At 44.0% G+C, this 21,075-nt stretch overlaps 1 protein-coding gene across 1 annotated transcript in view; it reads right to left on the bottom strand.

The window, feature by feature from the left end:
- csmd2 (CUB and Sushi multiple domains 2) overlaps window positions 1-21,075 on the bottom strand; it is a gene marked incomplete at its 5' end in the record, with an annotated part of 568,918 nt that overhangs the window by 277,441 nt on the left and 270,402 nt on the right. Inside the window, 3 exons of the mRNA XM_080735514.1 lie at window positions 849-1,036; window positions 9,850-9,988; window positions 16,912-17,106. Coding sequence (XP_080591640.1) covers window positions 849-1,036; window positions 9,850-9,988; window positions 16,912-17,106 — 522 coding nt within the window. The remainder of the gene's footprint in view (window positions 1-848; window positions 1,037-9,849; window positions 9,989-16,911; window positions 17,107-21,075) is intronic.

Genomic DNA, 21,075 nt, shown 5'->3' with positions numbered 1-21,075 from the left:
AAATGAAGTAGGGAATTAAAGAACAAAAAAAAAGAGAGAAAAAAAGGAGATACATGATTTCTGCCTGACAGCAACAATATCAAAAACAGAGGCATGTATTCCAACCCTGGTCGCCAGCAAACGTGACAGCCCTACGTACGGACATATTGACGACCCCCCTGGTTACTCCAAGCACAGATATAAAAAGCTAGATACCTCCTCCGCCGCTGCAGTTCATTGGCGTGACTGGTCAAACACCGCTGGCGGAAGTGCGTAACTGTGGAACTGCGGAAGGCACTCTGCCCCCTCCAATGGGAAAGAGGTAGTCCTGCCAGTCCTGCATCTGATTGGCCTACCGAGCTTCCCATTCTGTGACGCACAAGGAAGCGTCCTTCAGAATTCCCAAGAGCCCCGCCTCAGAATTCTGGAGGCTTGCATAGAGTTATTGGGAGGCTTGCCAGCTCTCTTTGACCAACCCCCCCCCCCCCCCACCGGAGGGAGGTATCTACTGTAGCTTTTTATATCTGTGACTCCAAGCCCCCAGAACGGCTTGTAAATATTGAAGCAGCCGGCCCCTCCTGGCCAAAGCTGGAACAGCAGGCGGGGGGAAACTACATGCACAAGCATAAGAGCACGCCGCTGGGGTCTACAATAGGGTTCAATGGACATCGAGTGACGTTCATGACATTACGTCTCGACGTAACAAATTTTAGCACATCCAGATGTGCCAATTTCCCCCACAATGCACCTGGATTAGCTACTTCCGCATGCTTCAAAACACCACTGAGCAACTTGCAATGAAATGAAATAAATAGCTGGGGGTGGGGCTATCCGCTCTCTATTATATATATACTCTATGGGTTACTCACTCTCGTATCGTATGCGGAAGCCGATGTCGGAGTGGCTCTTGTCGGTGGAGAAGAGGAGGAAGATGAAGTTGGAGGTGCTGATGAGGAACTGGGGCACCTGGGTGCCCTGGTAGCTGCCAATCAGAGGAGAGGAGGGGAAGCGGCCGTCGCGCACCTCCAGGATGTCGTAGTTGACCTCCGTTCTGAACCTGCAGCCACGGGAAGAAGGGGACGATAGTTTCAAGTCAACGACACCAGTGGTTCTCAACCTGGGGGGGGGGGGGGGTCCCCAAACTATTTTGGGGGAGAGTCCCCAGATGTTTAGCTTAAGGTTAACATTGTTTTCTCACTCAACAGTAAACAGAACAACATACAGTATAAGTGTATACATGGTATCTGCACATTTCTAAAGGACTTTTAAGACCTTTTTAGTGGCTCTGGTCAAACATTGGCCAAATCAGCGGGCCGTATACGCAGACTACGCAGACTGCGTAAGGCCCCGCTGACCAAAAAGGCCCCCACCGCCCCCTCCTCAGCAGAAAAGAACTAGTGCTGCATGGTTAATCGTTTTCAAACCGAAATCGTGATGTGAAATCTCGCGATTAGCTAATCGCAAAGGCCAAGCAATATGGAGACGTTTTAATTTTAGAAATCCCTTCATAATTGACTAAGCAATGATCAAATCAAACTGTGGTGACTTTCTTTGCTTCCACGCATCGCCACACCGCTGAAAGTGAAAGTGAATGTGATGGCCGGAGCCACTGTGCAGGACTCTGCCTCAGCGTGGGAACTAGGGGTGCTGCAGGTGTTCCAGCACCCCTATAGGGAAGTTTTCATTTTTTATTTAAATAAGAAAAGAACAAATCAAACATAGCAAAAATATGTTGCCTGTTGTTGTCGTTTTTTATTTATTCATTTATATATATTTATATATATATATATATATATATATATATATATATATATATATTTCCATTATAAAATGGATTAAAAAACGATAAAAAATATTAGGCCCCATAGCAGAATCATGCTTAGGGCCCCCATGGGCCCAGAAACGGCTCTGGGCCAAATTGTCAAATATTGGCCAAAATTGTGAAAATAGCAGATCTACATGCTCACAACGCCTCACGACGCAAGGCATTGTGAGCATGTAGATCTGCTTTTTTCACAATGGAACAGGTGGAGTCAAACTAATGTAATGCCAACTCTTACAATTCCAAGTGCTTGTCAGGTTTCGGGGTCCCCAGTTGAAATATCATTATTTTGGGGGTCGCGGCCTGAAAAGGTTGAGAACCACTGAACTACACAGCAAAATCCTCAACAACCACACAGTCAAATGTTTCAAGATGTCTTGGTTACATTTTGTCTATGAGCATGGAAGAGTGACATTCGTTTTGTTCTGGTTTCCTCAGACATTGTGGCCTGGTGAGCTCCAAAGCATCTGAAACAGTTTGTGTTTGAGAATGTGTACGGACATAACCAAATGGACTTGTAAGGGTTTTTATTGTGTACGTTAAAGTAGTGGTTCTCAAAGTGGGGTCCATGGACCCCTAGGGATCCTTGAGGGGGTTACAGAGGGTCCACCCAGCAATCAGTTTAACCAATTTAACCCGCTATTTAAATCCGCTATTTAAATCCGCTATTTAAATCCGCTATTTAAAAAAAGCTGATCTACAAGCTCACATCATGTCACAACTGTGGTCATTGTGAGCTTGTATTGTAGATCTGCGATTTTCAAAAAGTCTTGAACATTTGCGGGAAAAGAATATATATATATTTAAAAATGTTAACGACGCAAATCTTGTATGGGGGTGCCTGACACTATATTTTCAGTTGAGGGGTCCTTGACATGAAAATGTTTGAGAACCACTTGTATAAGGCGCTTAATGGAAGGAATATTGTATAAACCTTAACAGTAGCCACTTTATTAGAAACACCCGCTCAACAATAAATACAGCCTGCACGTCAAAACAGCTCATCGTGTGGCTGCAAATGAGTGCAAAAAGCAAGCAGACGAGGTGAAGAGGTTCCGTTACTGTTTGACTATTAGAATGAGTATGATGCATGAACTGGACTTGGAACATGGGGTGATTGTTGTTGGTGGTGGTTGATGATGCGGTGGTCCTCCGAGCATTTCAGAAAAAAAGCCTTCCTTTTGCAGACTGCTGGTGTCTAGAGTTTGAAGAGAATGGTGAGATAAACAAAACAAAACAAACAAAAGCCCCTCCAGTCAACAGCAACAGCTTCTTCTGGGGCGGAAACACGTTGTTAATGAGCGGGGTCAGAGGAGAACGCTCAAGCTAACAGCATGCCAGAAGCACACAAACACTTCACACACAGTCAGTGGTGGAAAAAGTACTCTCAATACTGCAATGTAGATATATTCTAATTCAAAATGTACGGGTACTTAAGTAAAAGTACAAAAGTATTGGCATCAAAATATTACCCAAAGTAAAAGAGTACGCAGAATGTGCCATTTCAAGTTTTCAGATGTACAAAAATCTTTTGAAAATAGCAGATCTACAAGCTCACAATGGGTCGCATTGCAACACATTGTGAGCTTGTAGATAGGCTATTTAAAAAAAAATGCTTAGGTAATAATAGTCAAAATCTACAAAGTAAATTGTAACTAAGTGTTCAAATAAATGTAGTGGAGTAAAAGTATAATATTTGTATCCGAGATGTAGTTGAGTAGAAGTGCAAGTATTGGAAATACTCAAGTTAAGTACAAATACCTAAAAACTGTAGTACAGTACTTAAAGGGGAAGACCACCCATTTTCATGTCATTAATATACCTTAGAGGAGTTGTGTGGAAATAGATAAATGGAGGATTGATTTTTGGGTTTGTATTGTAAAGTACAACTTGATGACATCACACCGTTGTACTTTACAATACAAACCCCAAAATCAATCCTCCAGTTCTAGGCAACACAGAGGGGGGGGGGGGGGGGGGGGGGACTTTTTTTCTATTTCCATACAACTCCTCTAAGGTATATTAATGACATAGTTCAATATTGAAAATGGGTGGTCTTCCCCTTTAATTACATAGTTCAATATTGTGGTCTTCACCTTTAAGTAAATTATTCTACACCACCATCTCTGAATGCACAATTTGCCGAACCTTGAAGTACAGGGGTAGGTGGAGGGTCTTGTGTATGTATGTGTGTGTGTGTTTGAGTGTGTCTGTGCGTGCGTGTTGCTTTAAGTTATGAGCCCTAATCTGTGGCTCCAGTAAGAATAGAACAAGGGAAGTCATGCGTGGAATCATTCGTGTTGCATTTGAATACCGAATATATTAGCTGGTCCCTGTTGGCTTCCCACATATTATAAATTACTGCAGTGTCAGAGACTCCAAAGTGTAGAGGCACATCAGCTCAGATCATTAACGTGCTATTAACATGCAAACGGTGTGTGTGTGTGTGTGTGTGTGTGTGTGTGTGTGTGTGTGTGTGTGTGTGTGTGTGTGTGTGTGTGTGTGTGTGCCCTTAGGCATCAGTAAGATGCCTAAGGGCGAGGTCGTGCCATGTATTGGCCATCTAGCCTGTGATGTATATCGGACCAGTTACCCATACTGTATATGGAGACCCCTGGTACCCATATATGGAGATCCATGTACTGTATATGGAGATATGCTGTGAGACCCCAAACATGCTTACTCAGTTATGACGTCTATGACATCTGACATCATACATACACTCCCTTTTATGCCCATATACTGCATGGAGATCCCTGTCTGTAGAACACAGATATGGGCTTAATATTGATGACATCAGGGTTCTCCATATATGGGCATAAAAGGGAATCCATTAGTGTAGTTCCCCTGACATCACAGTGATGTCAGAGCGACCAACCCCTAGACCAGGCCTGGAATTTCGTCAGTTTAGGGGCAAGGCCAATTGGCCTTTGGTGTTGTCAAATTTGTGAGGGCACAAAGGCCAAGTGCCAGGGCAGGAAGGCCATCATTAAAACAATGATTTTAAGTCCACGCCACAGTCATAGTTAATTTAGCTTAAACGTTAAGGTTTAATGTAATACCTTTCAATTAAATAAACATCAAGAACCTGTTTTATTTCTGTTTTGCCATGTGCAGTGGTGTAAAGTAACTAAGTACATTTACTTAAGTATTGTACTTAATTGTTTATTGTAATTTTGAGTATTTCTAACACTTACTTCTACTCCACTACATCTCGGATCCAAATATTGTACTTTTACTCCACTACAATTATTTGAAACCTTTAGTTACCAGTTACTTTGCATATATCAATTATAATATTATTAAACATACATGGACCACTTTAGCCCTATTTAGGCTATTTGAAAATAACCAAGCTTATAGAAAAAATAGCAGATCTACAAGCTCAAGATGTGTCGCATAACTATGCGTTGTGAGCTTGTAGATCTGCTATTTTCAAACATTTTGTACTTTTACTTTTGGTACTTTAAGTACATTTTGATACCAATACTTTTGTACTTTTACTCAAGTATATTTAGGACTTTTACTTGCAACCGGAGTATTTCTACATTGCAGTAGGCTATTGATACTTTTACTTAAGTAAAACATTTGAGTACTTTTTCCACCACTGGCCATGTGTTGTGCACGCACGCACGCACACGCACACACGCACACAAACTCCTCCCTCCCGTTCGCGGAGTGATCCTTTCTCAACAATAATGTACTTTCTGACAGCTCAGCCTCTTGGGGAAAGAATAGCTTTTGGTTCCCTTAGTGCTGCATTTTGGTTGTTGTCCTGAGCTCAGCAGAGCTCCGTTTGAAAGCATTCGTTCGCACATTCGGATTTATTCAACAGGCTGCGTTAGATGTAACTCCCGTTTGGCCCGGTGATGCTTTTGTGTTGTATAAACACTGTGTCGCGGGACTCCGGCGGCTCACTATGCGGCGGCTGCTATGCTGCTACTACGAGCGTAAATGGAATCTACTACTGGTCATGTGAGGAGCTCAGCCAACCACGCACTGCTGTTACCGTAATGACTGGAAAATCGCGCAGAGGAAAAAACGGTAAAAAGCAGTTAATGGACTGCTGTGGGCACCGGGGCACCACGGCCACTGTGGCCGTTTGGGCATGTCATTTTTCGAGGGGCACACGGCCAAAGAGAGGGGCAACGACGGCCATGGCCGTCGTGGCCGCCGTGAATTTCCTGCCCTGCCCTAGACCGTAAAAAAACTGACACAGACTGAGACTAGGCCTGTGCAAAAAAATTGATTTACTATATTATTGTGATGTTAATGTCGGCGATTCAATTAATCGATTTTCAAAGTTCAGAATCGATTTTCCAGATTTTATTTATTTATAAAAAAATAAAAATAAAATTAACCTGAAGGTGAAATAACCACTTTCAGTCAGAGTAAGTACAGGTCCTAAAGGAACAGTTTTAGGTCATGAGGATGTCATGTTATGGCTAAAGCTAGCACAGTGCTGTAGGCCTGCAGCACAGCGATTTTTATTTTATTTTGTTTTTAATGACTGTTGTGTTCTGTGTTTTCTGGCATCTTGACCGGGAACATGTTGTTGTAATGTTGTACCAGTGGCACTTTGGCTGATATAAATGTCAGAAAGATTGACTGACTTTATTTGGCTGCATTGACTTGAAGTACTGTATATGATTCAACTTTTAATGTGTTATATTGTTTAGAATTGAAATGTTTCAATATAAAAAAGCTGTAATTTTGGGGGGAAAATCGCAATAATCGTGATTCGAATCGCAAATCGCAGGAAAACGCAATAATCGTGATATAATCGAATCGTCACCCTATGAATTGAAATCGAATCGAATCGGGAGGTAAGTGAATCGTCACAGGCCTAACGGAGACAAGATGTTTCGCATACTAAACTGCGACCTACGGTCGCAATTATGCAGAAATATATGTCTTCATACACCTAAATATATCTGAAGTCATATTTACATAAAGGCAGTAATGCTCATGAATATCCTCAGTGCGTGTATCAAGTGTGTCAAGTCGACGGCACGTGCTTCCAGTCCACTTTATCATCAAAGCGACAAATAAAATGTCCCCCCCCCCCCACCCACCCACACACAAACAAACACACACCCACCCACACACACACACACACTTTCAGAACTAAGCCATGACACCACGCGATGCCGCCATGTTTTATTGATGCTACACGGAAATCAAAGGGCAACAAACACTTATGTCGTATGCATTTTTCATGGTACGCCGGCTATCATGGCGTGGAGACATGTATGTGTGGAGACATGAGCATTGGCGAACGTTAAACACTAATGCGCCGTTTGATGCTCGGCGACACATCTCTCCGTCTCCGTGGAACCCTCGACAGCCCTTCTGCAACAAGCAGACAGCTTCTCTCAGGGGCTGGGCTATGTTTTTAACGTGTGTGTGTGTGTGTGTGTGTGTGTGTGTGTGTGTGTGTGTGTGTGTGTGTGTGTGTGTGTGTGTGTGTGTGTGTGTGTGTGTGTGTGTGTGTGTGTGTGTGTACTGGGGGTGCGTGAGTATTTATTTACGCATTCTGTAGTGTCACTTCTTGTGTGTTTACGTTACGTGGGTCTGGGGGGGGGGGGTGATATCAAATGAAACGATCAAATAATTATGAGCACTTAATACATAAAACATGATGTTATTCTGCATGGGGATGCGCTTTCCTTTTATGGGGATTAGATCTACAGTACAGCATTAGATCCGGGAAGTGAACAAAAGAGAGAGAGAGAGAGAGAGAGAGAGAGAGAGAGAGAGAGAGAGAGAGAGAGAGAGAGATATTCCAATAGGATTTCCAGTAAAAGAGAGAGTGAAAAAGATGAGTCAAAAGACATGAGATGAATCAGACATGGGCATAATGCATCAAAGGTGTGAGAAGGAAGGAATACATGTGTGAAAGCTGAGAAAAGGAAGAAGACATTTGCTTGTTCTCAGGGTTTGTAACAGATTCTACCTGGAAAAACCTCCACAGATCCTATACCCATAACCACACCAAACCCATGCTTTAATTAACATAACCATATTAACTAAAGTTAGTTAATTAAACCTGGCTTCGCCTAACTTGCCCATACTAACAGTACACATTAATTAATTAAACCTGTGATAAACTCAACCATACGGGTTAAGAAAGAAAGAGGCTGCACAGCTCTTCAGCCACGATGCAAAATCTTTAATTTAAACCAACGTTTCGACTGTATCAGTCTTCTTCAGGGTTTCTGAAACCCTGAAGAAGACTGATACAGTCGAAAACGTTGGTTAACTTTGGTTAACTTTCTTTCTTAACCAGTATTCACCTGTGTGGTCAGCACGGGCTAGTCCCAGTTGGCCTACGCCCAGTTGTCCTACGTCCCAGTTGTCCTACTGTGTCCCAGTTGTCCTACTGTAGCCTGGCTGTATGGGCTAGTCCGCGAACAGACTGTAAAGCAAGCGATCTTCATCCCATTCATGCGTTTATTGTGCGCTTGCCCAGGCCTTACGGCCTGGGCATAAATATAACGATTGCATTCACCACGGCTTCGTAACGGCTTTGTAAACCCGGCTGCGCGGCCCTGGCCGCTCTTCGCGGGCACTCGCGCCTGCGGCGCTCGGGCGCGAAGAGCAGGACCAAGGTCCGCTGGCCTTCGCGCCGCTTGCAATGTCGTGGTCCGTGGACAATAATTACAGCAGTAGGATGGCGAATTTTTGGCGAGAGCTGTACACTACTTGAGTAGCTGTATGAATGCTGAGGTGGGGGTAGGCTACATGTAGCTACTGGCTACAGTAGGACAACTGGGACACAGTAGGACAACTGGGACGTAGGACAACTGGGCGTAGGACAACTGGGATTTTCCCCTTAGATGTGCGCTTCTCCCTTTGTGTTTTTTGCTAAACCCAACCATACTAATAATTAACTAAAGTTACATCTAACTAAACGCTCTCTGACAACATCTGTTTCCAGGATGCCGCCCGCCATGCATTTGTCGAGGGTTCCTCAGGGAATATACTGGGCATTTCTTGTGCCGCCTTATTTAGTCCATGGGCCATACGAGATGTCGGTATCGAAAAGGTGGCAAAGGTTATCATGCATTTTTGAAAAGCTCTATATCTGTAGATTATAATTTGGTATGATAACCCTTTCTGAGACACAGCTACTAAATTGGTGTTATCAGCCGCTACAGTTGGTGTCCCATTAAGACATTTCCAGGTAGAGAAAAGCTGTCGTTCCTGTTAGCTTTGGAATCCCCGGGCATCATGTGATGTCATTGGTAGGCATGCAGGTGTCTGAAGTGTCAGCAGCCCAGCATTGCGATGCAGAGCGAGTAGACGGAAATTAGTGTCATATTATAATGAACATTAGCGAGGACCAATTATACGAAGATGAGTTTAAAATGGGCGTCCCTTTAACTAAAGATAATTCATTAAACCTGTGCCTAATATGCTCAACCATACTAAAAGTTCCTAACCTTAAGTTAATTGAACCGTGATTACATGACATGCCTAAATGTAACTGAATTGACCCATGCGGAAACCTAACATGGGGCTTTCATCCTTTCTAGGGTGGCCATGTGCAGTATTGACACCTGTTCCGGGGACAGGGAGGGGGACGGGGACGGGGACGGGGACGGGGGGCAAAAGAGATTCTAAGATGATGCGGCACAAAAGTACTCAAAGGTTTTACTTAAGTAAAAGCATCAATACTGCAATGTAGAAATACTCTCTTACAAGTAGAAGTATGGAATTCTAAATTTACAATTTACAAAATTATTGAAAATAGCCGATCTACAAACTCACAACGCATTTTCAAGGCTAAAGTAGTTTATGTATGTTTTATAATATTAGAATTTGTACCTGCAAACTAGTAACTAAGGTTTTCAAATAAATGTATTGGAGTGAAAGTACAATACTTCGATCCGAGATGTAGTGGAGAAGAAGTGAAAGTATTGGAAATTGGAAATAACTCAAGTAAAGTACAAATAACTCAAAATTGTACTTAAGTACAGTACTTAAGTAAATGTACTTGGTTACTTTACACCACTGGGCAGACGGCAGTATAATAAGTGACTCACTTGTCAAAGATGATCTTGATGGGGTAACCCGGAGGAGCCTCGATGACCCATTCACAGTTGAGGGCTTCCTTGTAGAGCTCAGGCCATCCTGGGGACAGGATGATCCCGCTGGGGGCCTTCAGATCCCCTCCACATGGAGCTGAGAGGGAGCGGAGGGCAGGAGATGAAGAGACAGGGGGTTGGAGGGGGGGGGGGGGGGAGTACAGAGACAGCAGGGACGTGCAGCGAATGTTAGAGAGGCAGGGGCTGACATTTCTAAAAAGGACCTTTTGGTGAAAATATCGAAAATAGCCGACCTCCGAGCCCACAACGCGTCGCAGCTGATTTTTACACAGAGAGGGCAATTCTTTCCACATCAGATGCTGCATTCAAGTTCAGGAGAGTTTGAACGAGGCAATTCTCTTGAATGCTGCCTTCAGGTATATGGCATGGAAAAGTATGCATTTGCATTTCTTTCACCAAAGTAAAAAACTGCATTCATGGTCTGGTGAGGGCCCATTTTTTCAGACGGATAAAAGGGCAGGGGCTCAAGCCCCCTTTGATGTCTATGTGTGCACGTGCCTGAGAGACAGAGAGAGAAGATGGGGATATTGAATTATGTATGTCTGTCTCTGCTGATGTATGACATCATCCATGAAGGTGTCCAAGCCATCAGCAGGGGTCCGTCTCATTCCCTCACCACGGGGGTCTATCCAGTGTAAGTCGGGGACAAGCCCAGTTCATGCAAACTCAAGGTTATCCATCTCTCTCTCTCTGTGTGTGTGTGTGTGTGTGTGTGTGTGTGTGTGTGTGTGTGTGTGCGTGCGTGCGTGCGTGCGTGCGTGCGTGTGTCTGAGTGTTGCATTCATTTGATTATAAATGTGTACATGCGTGAATTCCTATTCCTTGTGTGGATGTGAGTGCGTGAGACAGCACGTGACGTGTGTGTAGTGTGGTTGTGTGTGATTGTCTTCAAATCTATCATGGAAACCCCTCCCCCAAAAGAAGGCATGGGTGTGTTATCACACATAATGGAACGAGTGAAGGAACAGCTTTGATCTACACAATGGACAGTTGAGCGTGTCCCCCATTGTAGTTCTCTTTCTCTCTCTCTCTCTCTCTCTCTCTCTCTCTCTCATATACACACATCCAGTTAGGGATGGGACGATATGAAAATGTCATATCACGATTATTTTGAGAAAAGAAATCGCGATTTACGATATTATCGCGATAATCAAAATCTTTTATCCTGGGGCCGAACATTTGCCAAAAAATAGCCGATCTACAAGCTCACAACGCGTCGCATTGTGACGCGTTGTGAGCTTGTAGATTGGCTATTTTTTGGCAAAGACATTTGATAGAGAGTGAAAAATATACTTTATCAAGTACGTATATTATAAGTACCTTTTACCAATTATAGAGGGTTTAAGTGGTACCGGGATATGCAGCTCGGCAAACAAAAGGTGAATTGATCCCAGTGCATGACGGAGGACGATATCACGATAAATTAAATCTCCACGATGTGATTATCCTGATTTTGTTATTTATCGCGATAAACGATAATATTGCGTATCGTCCCATCCCTACATACAGTATCAGGGACGTGCTGGGCCCCTGATTCAGCCGGGAAAAAGAGTTGGATAGGCCCTCATTGCGCTCTATAGAGAGAGATCTCTCTCTATAGCGCTGCTGCTACTCAAGATTTGCCATTTCAGATCATGACAAGTGACAAGCCAGTGGGCCAATTACATGAGTTGTATTTTGTCGTTGTCGGGTGGAAACCTTGTATGTCCAAAACCGTTTGTTTTGTATTTATCATTTTAAAAATGATTTAAACGAGTGAAAACAGCCGATCTACAAGCACACAACGCCTCGCACCGCGAGGCGTTGTGTGCTTGTAGATCTGCTGTTTTCACTACTTTTGTGCAACGGCCTTGTATGATGAAGCAGGGCTTTGCTTTGCGAAAAAATGTATAAATTTGAAACTTGGAGATACAAGGTTTCTGCCCGACAGTGACGATTTACTTTGTTGGCCGCCCAGCCCCCAAAATGAAACGAAGGCTGACATTTATTTTGAATTTTTCCTAATGGCCGGCCTGGACCAGCCGGGAATGAACCGGCCGTTCGGGAGTTGTCCCGCTTTTCCCAATGGCCAGCACGTCCCTGTACAGTATGCTCCATTTCTGTTGCATTGCCTTTAACTGCCTGTCCCTAAACATAACACACAGGGAGAGTGGCAGAGACCAATGTTATCATGCAACCATCTCTCTCTCTCTCTCTCTCTCTCTCTCTCTCTCTCTCTCTCTCTCTCTCTCTCTCTCTCTCTCTCTCTCTCTCTCTCTCTCTCTCTCTCTCTCTCTCTCTCTCTCTCTCTCTCTCTCTCTCTCTCTCTCTCTCTCTCCCCCCCCCCCCCCCCTCCCCCTCCCTCTCTCTCTCTGAAGTGGAATGATTTAATCAGCCGACTCAGCGTGCTGAAGGACGTCTATAAAACGCATTATGCCTCAAACGCTGGGATATGATAGATTGTCTCCGGGGAGCGCGGCGCCGGTGCGGCACGCAGCGGGAGCGACATGTGTTTTAATAAAGGTCCAAAAGACTGCCGTGCATGGCGTGAATGGAAAACTTGATATGCCCCCACACACACCCCGCCGTTCGAAGTGTACTACTGTAGCTCTTACACTAGTCGTATTACATATTCTGTGATACTGGCACCCGGAAAGAGGGCTGCCCTGCCTCGCTCACTAATACCAAGCGTTAGCTTAGATTAGCCAGATGGAGTGGTCCTCTTGCCGGTTCCCGGGTTGTGGTTTATTTAATCCATATACAGAGAGAAAGGTGGAGGTCTGGACGAAATTGACGATTCAACACTGGGTGCCCGTCACACTGAGTTACTTGTAACCTTGGAACCCAGGCTCTGCTTTCTCCGAAAGCCTGGGGAACGTTGAAGTGAAATGAAAGCAGCGGGCCACCGACAGTATGGGCAAGAGCCGTTCCATAGGTCCACATTAAAGGAGAATTCTGGACTAGCCGTTTTACCACGTTAAGGGCCATTCACACTGAGTAATATACTGTAACTATAACTATAAAAAACATTGTTTTAAAAGCGTTCTAAGCCAAGTGGATACCAACTATAAAAAATATACATAATTGTGAAAGATATAGTTATAGTTATCTATATAGTTATCATGCAGTGGTAATTGGCACTTAAATCTGATGTTATCATATACTAGAATGATCGTTACTGTCAATTCTTCATATGGAGTCCTCGGCACCCCCGACTGCGAGCAGTGGGATTTTACGCTAAATCGCTTATTTGTATTGCTCGACAATTTTTTTTATCTGACTTTCAATGGCAGAAATGTCTCCAAAAAGGCTAGATCGCACCCCCCGGCTCATAGCTGTGGTGCGCTAGAACATTTATTTTATATTTTTTGCCTCTGCGACTGGGTTAATGGATGGAATAACAACAGATACAGTAAGAAAAGCACTAGTCCTTTAAACTACTACTCAGCGACGACTGCAGCAAGTAACTTTAAGCATAATACAAAAGATTTTGCTCATATAAGTTTATATAGATTTTCCAATCGAAAGTTTGTTCGCACCGGCGGGAAAAACACTTACAGACTCAGACTATCACCACCAGGAACGTGTAGAGAATGTTAGAGAGGCAAGGGCTGAAATTTCTAAAAGGGCCTTTTGGTGGAAATATCGAAAATAGGAACCTGGTATTTTCTGTGTGTGATACCACACAGGCTTATGGAATGGATTTCTACACAGGCAATTATTTCAACATAAGATGCTGAGTTTGGACAAGACAATTCTCTTGAATTCTCTTGAAGATACGGCATGGAAAGAGGGCATTTGGATTTATTTCACCGTTGTAAAAACTGCATTCATCGTCCGGAGAGGGCACTTTTTACAGAGAGGTAAAAGGGCAGGGGCTCAAGCCCCCTTTGATGCCTATCAGCCTATGTATGTGTGCACATGCCTGGTCGCCACTCACTCAGTTTAGTCATGACTCATGTGAGCTGCTCACTCCTTTCATCCACTGTTCGAAAGGAGAGTTTCTCCTGACCTACTGCACTATACTTAAAAAGACATCAAAGCTAGCGTTTGATGTATTCTATGTTTCATCACAGGCTAATCCATGTGTTAAAGCAGCAATCCGAGTTTTTGTTTAAACGTTATTTTAACCCATTTAGGCCTAGAATTATTGAATGCTTTAGCTATTGAAAAGTAGCAGATCCACAAGCTCACAGCACGGCACCGAGTGCCGCGCTGCGAGCTTGTAGATCTGCTATTTTTGAAAAAGTCGTGAAAATGTGTGCAAATCTTTGAATATATGTTTTTTTAAGCGAACATTTGTAACTCAAATGTTTACTTCTGGGTGGTCCCTGGAACTAAATATTTTGAGATGGGGGTCCGTGGCCAAATACATATCATTTTGGGGGTCCTTCTCTCATGGACTCAAACCCCGGGGGGAAATGGCAGGGATCGATGAGCGAGGTCGGAGACTTGAACTTTACTTGATAGAAGTTGTTTGGCTCTGTGTTGTATTTGGGCGATTGTCCTACACATGAAAAGGTTTGAGAACCACTGACATACAGTTGTAGTCCCTCAAGAACAGACTAACTGAGCTCCAGTTTAAGTGAAAGGGACCTTTTCTTTGACGATGGCTGGCCAGATTGCTGACATAGAAACATAGGTTTTTTAAAAAACCTTAGAAGGATTCAAAAGACACTTATAGAATCGGGTCAAAATTCAAATTTTCTAGATTTTTCCAAAATAGCAGATCTACAAGCTCGCAGCAAGCTGTGAGCTTGTATATCTGCTATTTTTCAGCATAAAATAATGACACACAATATATGTGTACCCTTTCTAAATGGGTTTTAAACGTTATTTTAACCAGTGGCTAGAAGTGGTCTCCTATATTCCTCCAGAGAAATGTATGTAGGCCTTGGTGTCCGGTAGATCACCTACTGGTTGACAAGTTAGTACTGTCGGAAGTTCATAAGTGCAATATCTGCCTTGGGCAAGCGGGCGTTGCCTCTCGAATTAGCTAAATCCGGAAGACCGTGGGCCAAATCCCGGGTATAGGAAATAAAGTTGTGGTTTGCAGCTTTAACTGATGACAGCTATCATCAGTATCATCACTGCAATGCGGAACAGAATTAATTGAAACACTCTCTTAACGCTTTCAGTGCCAGCTTTCACCACTAGAGGGTGCCCAGTGGCCATAGAATCCACCATAGAGATAGGCTGGTATATGCACAAGCCGTGCGCACTGCGCAGCCATGATGCGCCTGAACACTTTCCTTTGTGCATGTACAGGAACAGGATGAAGTTAGCTTGAAGTTAGCTATTGGCTACCAAGCATTTTAGAAGCCCTATTTTCGGCGATTTAGCCATGATTAAACCTTGCACACCTCATGGATATGCATGGAACAGAGAAAATGAGCTCTAAAGATCCTGGATTGCATTGGAGTGGATGGCAAATATCGGCGGCGCGACGCTCTCGCGGGCCGTGTAAACAGATGACGGCCGGCTGCACGGCTCAAAAAAAAAAAAAAAAAAAAAAAAAAAAGCCGAACTAGTTCGGGATAGGCACCCAGGACGTTAATAAGGTCCAAATTATCCCGAACTAGTTCGGGATAGGCACTGTATGAGTTAATTTTCACTGGTCACTTAAAAAGGCTCGGCACACTCAAGTAAAACAAAATGCCTTTGATCTTGCAGATTCCAAGCAGTACTAAACATCAAAAGAACAACAAGTGAAGTGGGAAGTCTTTTAAAGCATTTAATATGCCACAGCAGCAGTCACAGGGCAGCCAACGTGTTTCAGCCTGGCAGCCTTCAATAGAGACGGCGTGCTTCAATACATCGGTGAAGGCCAACAGCCTGTGACTGCTGCCACCGGCATATTAAATGCTTAAAAAAGACTTTAAGCTTTTGATTGCGGTTATTCTTTTGATGTAAAATTTTAGGCTGGTTGCATAAGTGCATTGATTCTACTGGCAAATTAGAATTACCAAGAGGGACAAAAAGGTTAATAATAATGTATTTATTTGTCAGATACTGTACATGTACTTTTAATTGAAATTTGTTCTCCGCCTTTGAGCTGCAGCCGTGCCGCGCTCGGGAATCAGTAATGGTGAGATCACCCCCCCAAACCAACCCTTAATGCTGAGTGCCAAGCAGGGAGGCATTGGGTCCCATTTATACAGTCTTTGGTATGACCCGAACGGGGAATCGAACCCCTGACCTCCCAGTCTCAGGGCAGACACTCTAACCACAAGGCCACTGAGCTGGTCATTTGTTTCCGCTCGTTTGGCAAAACTGTTCTATTTGTGAGCAAATCGACAGGTGCGTGTTATTGTTCGTGAGCGATTTGACGGGTGAGCGTTATTGTTTCTGACACACATTACTCTGTTGTTGCGCTCGTCCGACTCCCCATTACTAACCCTATCTCTCAGGGACGTGCTGGCCATTGGGAAAAGCGGGACAACTCCCGAACGCCCGGTTCATTCCCGGCCGGTCCCGGCCGGCCATTAGGAAAAAATGTAAAATAAAATGTCGGCCTTCGTTCCATTTTGGGAGCTGGGCGGCCAACAAAGTAAATCGTCACTGTCGGGCATTAACCTCGTATCTCAAAGTTTCAATTTTTTTCGCAAAGCAAAGCCCTGCTTCATCATATAAGGCCGTTGCACAAAAGTAGTGAAAAAAGAAGATCTACATCGGCTGTTTTCACTAGTTTAAATCATTTTTAAAATGATAAATACAAAACAAACGGTTTTGGACATACAAGGTTTCCACCCGACAACGACGAAATATAACTCATGTAATTGGCCCACTGGCTTGTCACTTTGTCACAAATCTTTGAGTAGCAGCAGCGCTATAGAGAGAGATCTCTCTCTCTATAGCGCGCAATGAGGGCCTCTCCAACTCTTTTTCCCGGGGCTGAATCAGGGGCCCAGCACGTCCCTGTCTCTAACCCTAACCGCACACGTAGCCTATGCTATCCTGTTCAACAGGCAGCTACTCTACCAAGTTGCCAATTGAAGTTAGAGAGGACACTGCTCTTACCTTCACAGCGTGGCACAGCGTTGTCCCACACCACGTTGCCGTCTTTAAGGATGCAGGAGATGGTCTGAGAGCCATGCGTCTTCACAAAGCCTTCCTCACACAGGAATGAGATGGAGCTGCCCAGCTGAAGGCTCTCTCCGAAGCGCTTCCCGTTCACTGGCACGCCAGGGTCTGGACACTCGTTGTGGCGGAATGCTGTGGGGGGAAAAAGAGCATAACGTATATGAGTGGGTGAGCGTTTCAAAAGATTTGTAAATGTAAAAAAGGGGAGGTGTAATATTTCTCTTCTGGGTCTCAAGTTAAAAAGGTTTGACCCACATGGAATATTTCCTTTTGCTTTTTTAATCTTTTATCCTGCTTCCTCCTTTGTACAGTAGCCCTATGTATATTTCCCATCTCCTTGTATATATCCTTGTATATTATCTGGTGTGAGGTTTTTATGTATCCTTTTTATATGATGTTTTGTAATGTGCATGTCTAAATAAAAGTTATTAAAAAAAAGGTTTGGTAACCACTTGAGTTCACACTGTCAACATAATACAAAGATACAAAACTACTGTACATAGCATATTTCTAACTTTGTGGCTGAAGTTGATCACCAACTCAACGTTTTTGTAGCAGCTACAAACGTTGGATGTATCGTTGTGTCTTCATGTCGCTGGCTTCCATTGAAAAAGAACGATAGTGTGTGAACACAGCATTATAGACAGCTAGCCTCCTACAGAGCCATGCCATGAAAACAAGAAGAAAGCCGATGATATCACTCTATACAAACATTTTCAGAAACACACAGGAGAGGGAATAAAAGCAAATTTCCTGCAATTTACTCCCACTAAAGGCAGTCTCCAATTCATATTCTCTCCGAAAGTATGCAAATTTCCATGGGGACTCTGACAATAACTACCCAAGTTTCTTGACAAAACATATTCTTTTTCTCCTCTGCCAGCATTTAGCTTTTCCGCCAATACACATATTTGTTTCAGTTAGGGAGCCATATTGATTCAGCACATTGTTGTGTGAGTTATAGAGGTGGGAAAAGGTATTATGCAGAGCATATACATCAGATGACACAGCTGCAATGACACGGGCAATGCAAAAATATTATAAATGTAACAGGGAGAGAGTGTTATCCAGCATTTTTAACCACATGAACCCCAGCGTCCCTATTCGGGGGCACATTTGGTGAAAATAAGAAATGGAGATTTTGTATTTACGGTGAGAGGGGAAAAAGGACAGGGCCCTGAGGGACTCCAACTAAGTACATCGTAGGTTAAAACCAGGGGCGTCAATTGGGTATGGCAGGGGTATGCAGCTGCCATACCCTGGGTCCAGGGGGGGGAAATAAAAGTTACTTTTAAATATAAATCCATGAATGTCTCTGTCTATCTGCGCTGGATATTATGTTGTTAAATTACAGTAAAATAACTATAAATGCAAAATGTTACATAATGGTCACTTTAACAAGGTATTATAATTATATTCTCTACAGCTTGACAAAATGGTATATTACCAGGTTCCGCAGGTCAGCTGCACAGGTGCAATGCATTATTGTTAATTGTGGCACGTTTACTAACATGCTAAGTTTAGCTGCACTTGAAAAACCATTCCAGGCTGCCATAAGTGCCATATCTATCCAGCCCAATAAACCGTAGAAACCTGTGTAAAAAACTGACAAAAGTCGTTTATTTTATTTTTTTCAGACATTGTGAAAATAGTGGATCTACATGCTCACAACGCCTCGCAGTGCGAGGCGTTGTGAGCATGTAGATCTGCTACTTTCACAATAGAACTGTGTTATCCAAAATGTAATGCCTATTTTCCATGAGGACTCCCATCTTTGCCATACCCTAGCTTTTGCTGAACTGACGCCACTGGTTAAAACTATGCCTGTCAGCCACCTGAAAGAAACTTCTGAGCAACAATCAGCTGCAACAATCAGGCTGTGAAGAGATGTGTTCAGTGGAGCAGCTTTCATTTTACTGCCAGCTTCATATATCTCGGTGCCTAGACTGCCTCGACGGAAGAGGATACGAAGGTCTGGGGGGGCACTGGAATGCGGGATGAGGAAAGTGTGGAAATCTCAGATGGGAGATGACCTCTATAGCAGGGGTTCCCAAACTTTTTGGTCTCAGGGCATTCCATGAATATTTTTTTAATCCGAGGCACACATTATAATTTTCACTCCCAGCACCTTATATTTATAGCATATCGTCATTGTCTGGTGGAAACCTTGTATGTTCAAAACCGTTCGTCTTGTATTTATCATCTATCTATAAATGCGACAAATCTCTGTCTGTCTGCGTGTCTGTCTGTTTGTAATCCGCGTATCTCGAGAACCGTTCGTCCCACCGGCTTCAGATTCGGCAAGTGCGTTCCCCGCCGCTGCGCGGAGTGCAGTGCCGGGCCTCGACCCGACCCGACTCGCGTTTTTCCGAAACCGGCGCAAAACGTTCGGAATCTCCTTATGCGGAGCTGATTGTTGACATCAGGCTGTTCCGGAGGAAATCGGCGCAAGCGCGGACTCATTGTGACATCACTTCATAAAAGGCTCTGAGATCACGTACACCACATGAGTCAACAAAAAATGCCATGGTTACGTATTCTGATGTTCCTATATGGTCATAAAAGGACACAGGCAAACATGGTCAAAACGGCTCTTATGACAAAAGGTATAATGGGGTTTGCATTAAAGAGTGGGGCATTCATTCCCTATTTCAAATTAGGCACGCGCGTTCCCCGCCATGGGCATAAAATGGATGCAAACAGACAGATACGGATATCTCCATATATGAGCATAAATGGACACAGGCAAACAGATGGTCAAAACGGGTCCTATGACAACAGGTATAATGGGGTTTGCATTAAAGGGGGAACCAGCACTGTGTCTGCAACACAGTCGGAGGCACAGACAGATACAGAGATCTCCATAATGGGCATAAAGGGACACAGACAAACAGATACAGAGATCTCCATATATGGGCATGAAATGGATGCAGACAGACAGATACAGATATCTCCATATATGAGCATAAATGGACACAGGCAAACAGATGGTCAATACAGGTCCTACAGAGATCTCCATATATGGGCATAAAATGGACGCAGACAGACAGATAACTCCATGTATGGGCATAAATGGACACAGGCAAACAGATGGTCAAAACGGGTCCTACAGAGATCTCCATATATGGACATAAAATGGACGTAGACAGATAGATATCCCCATATATGAGCATAAATGGACACACGCAAACAGATGGTCAAAACAGATCCTATGACAACAGGTATAATGGGGTTTGCATTAAAGGGCGGGGCATTCATCCCCTATATACATTGTTCCCGAGTTGGCCAGGGCGCCGACTAGACGCTCGGCCGGCCGAGCTTCTAGTCTATAAAATGTACTAAACTAGTGAAAACAGCCGATCTACAAGCATCGCCCCCCCCACCCCCTTCTCGCGACGGTCTTGTATGAAGCAGGGCAAAAGACGTACACATTTGAAACTTGGAGATATAAGGTTTCTGCCCGACAGTGACGATATTTTAGTGATTATGTTGCGAGGAAAACGTTGAGATAATAGCCATTTTGGTTAGAACTGACTGAAAACAACTTTGTACTTCAAGTTTAAAATGATACTAAATATTTTTTCAAGTGTCCAAATAAATTCCAGATATTATCAAATTATCTCGCGGCTCCCTGGACTGCCGCCACGGCACCCCAGGATGCCCCGTCACCCACTTTGAAAACCCCTGGCCTAGACTGCCTCGACGGAAGAGGATATGAAGGTCTGGGGGGCACTGGAATGTGGGATGAGGAAAGTGTGGAAATCTCAGACGGGAGATGACCTCTATAGGCGCCTGTTCGTGCAGGCTACAGTGAAATCATTATGAAACGTGGATGCTCACACCACAGCAGGAAACAGCCCTGGATGGCGTCTGGTCTATACACAAGAATGCGATGAATGCATGGCACTTGATTTCCCATGGGCAGAACACATCAGAAACGTGGACCTCCCCGCGGGTCACAGACAACGTGGACCTCCCCGCGGGTCACAAACAAGGTCAGAGAGAGAAAGATGAGGCTGGTTGTGCACTGACACTGTGGGAGCCCACCCAAGGCGCAGCTAGGCGAGGAAAGAGGCCCACCATCCTACGTCGTAGACGCGC

Source organism: Nannobrachium achirus (genome assembly GCF_963921795.1).
Source record: "Nannobrachium achirus genome assembly, chromosome: 10".
In the NCBI taxonomy this organism is placed as follows: domain Eukaryota; kingdom Metazoa; phylum Chordata; class Actinopteri; order Myctophiformes; family Myctophidae; genus Nannobrachium; species Nannobrachium achirus.
This window is presented reverse-complemented; position numbering and strand designations above follow the sequence as displayed.